Genomic DNA, 7,165 nt, shown 5'->3' with positions numbered 1-7,165 from the left:
TTTGAAAGCGCACTTAAGGGGGATATGTTTACAGTTCCCTTAGTGTGCACACACACACACACACACACACACACACACATACACACTAGTCCCCCAGAGACTCCCACTCTACCCCCCAATGTCGTTCCCTTCCTGTCACATCTTACATAAGCAGCTGCTTGCCAAACAGACAGGCTGGGTGTTTGCTGCCAGATTCCAGTAAGGTCCTACAGTCAGTTATAAACACAGGCCTGTGTTCTCCTATTGTAACCACAAAGCTGGAGCTTGGGGATTCATTATTTGTCATTATTACCAGCGCTTGTTATTGAGCTATATACACTAAGATGGCTTGACTCATTTACCAGCACTGACTTCTAAAACCTGCTTGCTTGTTTTCATTGCTATGAACAGATGGGTTTATTTTTAGCAGATCAGTAGAATTCACATGTTAGTTTTTTCTAAATACATTTGGTCGATTGTGAAATTAAGGGTCAAACACTCTGGGCAGTCTTCTGATGAAACTGTAGCCGTATACTTTACATGTCTAAGGTTCAAATCGTCTGACATATTTGGTACATTTAGGCCGGATTACGCAGCAAGAACAGCAAACAAGAATTGATGCATTTACAAAACACTGCATGCCCATATTAGAGAAAAGCAAATGCCCCGTAACCTGGGATCATTTAGTATCTTTGACTTATCCAGGATTTAGTGTGTACACATGTTGACATCTCGGCTTCTTACGTCACCTACTGTTTCAACAAGCATCACTGTTCAACGATTTCCTAATCATGGATTTTTTTTAAGAATTACACATGATGTTGATGAAATCATCATTGTTCTCAGCACGTTGTGATGCTAATATCTATATAATCTGCGCTCACTTTATATAAACGAAGAAGGGAAAAACAATAAGGTATTTAAGCAAAATACGCTTCCTTCAGGAAAATACATTTATTTACTCAAAGAATTCTAATCTGTCATGTGGTAAACAGCCAGCTGCTTTGTATATGTCAGATTAGTTTATCTTAGATTAAACGTACCATGCAGAAAAATGGGGGAAACAATGTCTATCATTTCAGTAAACACTATTGCAAGTTCTTGTTTAGAAGACAGAAAAATTAAAAGAATGAAAATAAGTAGCAGGTTATAAGCGAGACATGAAGTCCAAACTGACATCAACCTGACAAAAAAGAACAAAGGAGATGGAAGATAAAAGAATCATGTTTAAAATGTAAACAAGCACTCCATTAGTCTTTTTGTTCTCAGCAGGAAGTCCTATCTTTGGAATTACCCCCTATTCTTTTCAGTGTTCTTTTCCCTTTCAGATCTGCAGCTTTTTATAGATATTTTCTAATTCCTCAAAGCAATTTTGGCACTCACAACAACAATAACTGAAGATGCACTTTCCCTGAAACACACAGCAGAGACTCCTGAGCCAAACCAAGGGTGAATGACCTGACTAATGAATGGAATTATTATGACATCATTTACAGGTTTATGGATGACCCTGAAGTCTTGAGCTTAGCGCTACATCGTCACCATCACTTTTCTTTTTTGAGTCTGCTTGCTAAGCTATCAACTAATGCTACCAAACATGCATCCATAGATTGTCCATAGATTCCACGCATTCAGGTAACTGTGAACCTATTAAAAATTATGTAGATGAGACAACTATAAGTAAACAAACAAGTTTACACGCTCTCTGAGAGGAAGTCAGATACATTCATGACAAGCATCTTGCTCATTATGTTGAAAAAAATTGGCAAGTGAGGGCTGAAGATGGATGGTAATTGACATGCCATGCTAACCTGACATCACATATCATTATGTTATCAGCAACTCCTCAAATTACATTGGACAGGATATGAAGACCTACAGAAGTTGCTTATAATGCTTATCAGTATTTTGTGTCAAGATGGTTAACGTGCCCCAGTTGCTGGACTGTGTCTGAAATCACTGGATCAAGTGGACCATGGTCAGTGCTCATTATCCCTTACTTTGTCAACAAGTCAACGAAGCTCATTTCTGAATAATGACAGGAATGACCGATAAATGATAGTGATACTGAGGTGAATTGTTGAAGACATCTGCATTTTTCCATCAGTAAGCACTCCCATTAGCTCCTTTTTGCTGCTATGCTGTTACTGAAACTAGTTATTGAAGTGGATCTAAAGTGGACAGACTCGCACTAGGCAAACAAACTTTCATGTGAAGTAAGAATGTAATCAAAGTGCTGATCAGAGGGAAGGTAGTTTAAAAGTTTTAGGACGCAAGAGTCCACAATGTTAGCTTGTAACGTTTATGTTGTTGTTTAGGCATCTCTTGTTAGCTGTCCAGAAACAGGAGGGTTGCAGAATAAAGACACAATAAAGACACAGTAAAGACTTGCACAGGTCCTTTAAATCCAGAATCATAGAAGGAAGTCAAAAAACATTAGGATCTAAGCTGTAATTATCATGGCTGAGCTTTCTCTGTTTTTCCATTTTTAATTCTTTAAATAGTATACCTGTAGATAAAGCACCTATTGCATGCATTATTGTATTTTCATTTGCAGATTTTCTGCAAATTCTGTTCATATTTTTTTTTACTGTGTTTGGGAAAATGCAAAAAATATATTTTTAAGACCTGCTTCTGTAATAAATACACAAACTAGTTTGTGTCTCACACTAGTAAGTTGTTGTGCAATAATTACAAGGTTAGGAAGGTCAGTGATTCGACTCCTTCAGTCTAAAGTATCCTTGGGTAAGATACTGAACCTGAAGTCACCCCCAGTACATCCATTGGAGACGATATTTGTGTTTGCGTGTGCACATGTTAGAAAGTGCCTAGACATAGATAACTGTAGGAATGTGTACGTGATTGCGTGAATGATACTTGTATAAAGTGCTTTACGTTCTCAGATGTGTAGAACAGTGCTATTTAAGTAGCAGTCTTGCTTAGATAGACTCAATAATTATCTGCATAAGTAGCATAGACTATAAAGCAATTAATGCAAGGCTACCTGCTGCATTATGTAACCTTCATTTTGCATCCCAAACTGTGGTTATAAAATACTGCAGGAGTCTGGAGCATTTCAAAACTGAAGTTTGTGTAAATGTTCTTTGGTAATGCCAGACAGCTCGTGTCAAAATAGGACAGTCCAATAAATCTGGAAGCTCTTCCAGAGACAGGAATTATCATATTATAATAACTAAATTATAAAACAACCATAAACAAAGATAAGGGTGAAACACAGTAAAAGTGGTCCAATAGATAAGACTGATCACTAACTCTGTTACATAATTGCAAGGACTTCAGAGCGACTGCAAATCTTAACGTGCAATGAAGTGCCCTGTCTGTGACCTCCAGTCTGTTTGAGGGATGTTTCAGAGTCTAATTATGCACTTCAAGCCAAATCTTAAATGAGCAAAATACAAGGGAGTGAAACTGCTGTCTCCTGAGAACAGCTCTCCGTAGACAAGATCTGAAAAAACGAAGAAGAAAAAAATGCTTTATACTTGGTTAAATTTAGTGAATCTTTTGTTATGATAAAACGTGAATGCTCGGGGTGGACAGGAGAGCAGGGTCAGCAGCACAAGGCTCCAGTTTCCGTCTAACTGCTGAAACCTTATTGTGCATTCCTTATCTGTCGCGCCTCTGGGACAGCTTTGGGGCCATAAATATGTCATTTCCAGTTCCATGTTTTTCCAGGGTGAGTGCAGCTATTCTCTGTCTCTGTGCCAGCTCCAGACAAGCATTTCTGGCTTATTGTTCAAAATCAGCAAACAATGTCAGTGCCACATGCCGGCCATACCATGCATAAGCTTTATTCCGCAAGAAAACACACACTTCCTGAGTCACTTATACCCGAATGTGTTTTTCCATATAAGGCGCCATGTTGAGGGGACATTTTAGGGCAAATGTCAGTTTTTCAGCATAAAAACACCGGCTGCTATGACACTTGCTGTGTGTTTATAACGAGAGTTTCAAGTAGGGGAACGCCTCACAGCCTTATCAGCGCAACTCAGCCGGGCTGCGTTGGCCTCCAGTCACCTCCAGGCATAAACAGAGCTCAACAACCCTCTCATGTCAAGTCCAAAATGTAAGCACACTGCTAACTGGAAAAGGAAGATACAATCTGCTGTTGCAGTTTTTGGAACTAGTGAAAACCCATTTTTAGTTAATTGGAGTAAAGTTTGCTTTCAAAAATAGCACTTAAAAAAGTGTGTCTGTGTGGGGTTTTTTGCAAACAGTTTAAATCTAACAGAGACTTATTTCAGCCAGACGACAGTCACATCACAACACTAAACACAGCACGAGGAAACGAACACTCACGCAGTGAACACATTCTCTCTGTGTTAGAAAGCAAGCTAACAGTTCTAATTAATCCATTCCTGTTATGCCCACTTTTACCTAGCGGCCAGCTGGGCCAACAAATTTACAGAAACAAATGACTCATGCACTAAGACAGATGGTTATTGTTGTATTTGCGTCCTACATTAGTGCTAAGATATATATTTGTGTTTTCTTTTGTTGATTGGTGACTTATTTTTATTTCTTCCTTTCTTTCTTTCTGTCTGTCTATCAAAGTAAGTAATAAAAATGAGCCAACTGGAGACCTTTCTGTATTATACTGATCCAAATTTAAAGAAGGAGTCATTCAGAATTTTCTTGGTGTCCCCTCAAGTAGGGTAACGTCATAATGAGCAGCCACTCATTAGTCCAGAATTACTTCCCCATTGCTATTTATGTTTGCCCTCAAGGAAAAGAAAGAATCTGATACCCACATTCCTGCCATTTCCTCTAACAATGGAGATTCTGATGTTTTAAAAAATGTAATGAGCAGAGGTTGTGTCAACTAAAATAAACTAATAAGACTCTTGAAGAAGAGGCGAGCATCCCTCATTCAGACTGCTTTTATGAAATGAATTCCTTTTGTAAACAACCTTTGGCAGTATCACAGAGACACAGAGAGAACAGATCCATCCACATCACGTGCACTAGCAGTATAGCACAGAGAGATGAGAAATACACGGGTGGGTTAGGGGGGTTATGACCCCCGCAATAATTAGACCCAACCAATATAACCCCCGCAATAAAATTATGAATTATCTTGCATAAATAGGCTGTTGATTTTCTTTACTCGTTTCAGTTATTACCAGCAAAATAGTTGCATGTTTAATCATCTAGGAATTTACCCAGATTGATTTAGACAGAGATCTTGACGCCCCCAATGTTCAGCACAAAGTTGTGTCGATGGAGAAATACCAACGCGAATGAATTCTTCAGAATCTTTTGATTTCTTTAAGGAGACCCTTGTCAGTTATCGTGGCACACAGAATTCAGTTTTCATAACAGAGCATTTCTGTTAAGCAGTTAAGTTACTGTAATCAACAGGCCTTACAGATAAAGCGCACAATGGTTTCATCAGGCTTCTCCCTGTGTGTGTGTGTGTGTGTGTGTGTGTGTAGTGCTTAGGGACTCTCTAATACGTTGGGCTCGGAGGGGCGGTGCGTCTGTTTGCTTCACAACTACTGATGTCACCGGCTGGGAGTGCGTCCCGGCAAACTCACACCCCACACTGCCTCCATAAATATCCTACCGCTCATGCTCAACGGCACTCACCCAGCCTAACGTTCAAGCCTGAGCCGCTCCACAGAAACAGTGCGCACCGAACAACTCCCCCTTACCGAGTTGGAGGGCCACAGCTGGAGCGGAGAAACTATACTCTACAGACACAAAAAGCTAAGATGTCTTCCTACGCATCCTCTGAATGCCGCCGGGTCAGCCCATCCGTCCACGGCAACAAGTTCGACACGGCGCACCGCAAGAAAGCCGTGGCCAACATTTTCGAGAACGTCAACCAGGACGCGCTGATGAGGCTTTTCCAGAAAACGGGCGACATGAAGGCGGAGGAGAGAGTGAGGAGCATATTCTCCTACACGCAGGATCCGGAGGAGACGGCCCGGGCACTGATGGCTCTGAAGCAGCGAAAGAAGGACAAGTTCCTGCAGATTGCGGGGATGGTGCGGCAGATGTTCAAACTGCGCTGACTGTGTTTTAGCAGTTTCACCGCCTTTGTCTCTCTGTGTGTCGGCTCGTGTGTGAGCCGAATGTTGAGAACACTCCCGGTGTGTCTGGGCTGTGGCTCACCTGTCGCCTGGAGACGAGCGTCAGGTGCCGAAGGAAAAAAGAAAGCTCAGCCGGCGGCGTGCGGCGGCTGTCGCCTCATGGACGGAGGGGACAGCGCGGAGTCCTGCCCGGAGCGGGCTGGAGCGACATGAACTAAGTGGGAATATGAAGGGAATACATTTAAGTCTTCATGCAGACTTGAATTTACTGATGCACTCTTGTGGGTGCGTGACTGTACTGATGCAAATCGCTGTGCTGATGATGGCGCACAGCTGCAATGTGAGACTTCATGGTGCCCTGGAACCTGCCTGTATGAATGCCTATCCTGAACACATGCCTTGTCCCTCAGCTTTACTTTGTTGTACGACTACAAGTTATTAGTGGCCAATGTGTTATTGTCACCAACATGTCTCAGCACAATGAACTGCATTTATGAAAAGTTCCTTTTGTTTGTAATTTTATAAAATAAATTATTTTGTTGTATACTATAACTGAATCCTTGTTCATCTTTCTTACACGTGTCACACATGGTCTTTGGTAACCACCAATCAGGGCACATCAGGTCAACATTTGTGGCACATTAGATTTGTGGGCTTAACACTGTTATACTGCATTAGAGTATACACGGGGCATTTTAAGTGTTACAAAATAGTCTCGAGTCTACATGAAATACTTTTAGCTTTTTAAAAAAATGACATCACACTCAGAGCTTGACCTATGTGCTCAGCGTTAGTCACACACAGGGAAAACCCTCATGTCAGACACAATTCAAGTTACCATAGAAATGGGTAAATAATGATGTAAATGACCTTTGTGTTTGACGTTAAGTGCAGGTGGATAGATCACAGAGTAGTGTAACAGCTTGTGTGTAGAGTTGAGTCATGTAATCTAGGATAGGGTTTATTTCTTAGTGAGCAAACAAAACAACCAAAAAAGACACTATCAGCACATTTCTACCTCTAATGTTCTTCACTGTGACACAGCAGAGGGCATTCAAAGAGGATAGAGTTACTCACGAGAGGATGTGGTTAACCTTCACTGGGTTTCCCTCACAGCTCTTTACCAGACCAGT

General features: G+C 41.1%; 1 protein-coding gene across 1 annotated transcript; it reads left to right on the top strand.

The window, feature by feature from the left end:
- Positions 1–5,526: 5,526 nt before the first annotated feature.
- Positions 5,527–6,584, top strand: tcima (transcriptional and immune response regulator a). The gene has a single exon (XM_005748243.2). It carries the CDS (start codon positions 5,712–5,714, stop codon positions 6,012–6,014), a length of 303 nt encoding a protein of 100 aa, XP_005748300.1. The 5' UTR covers positions 5,527–5,711; the 3' UTR covers positions 6,015–6,584.
- The last annotated feature ends 581 nt before the right edge of the window (positions 6,585–7,165 follow it).

Source organism: Pundamilia nyererei, unplaced genomic scaffold (assembly GCF_000239375.1).
Source record: "Pundamilia nyererei isolate P.nyererei 1_Seehausen unplaced genomic scaffold, PunNye1.0 scaffold00217, whole genome shotgun sequence".
NCBI lineage: Eukaryota > Metazoa > Chordata > Actinopteri > Cichliformes > Cichlidae > Pundamilia > Pundamilia nyererei.
The sequence above is the reverse complement of the archived record's forward strand: the minus strand, read 5'-3'. Positions and strand labels throughout refer to the sequence as shown.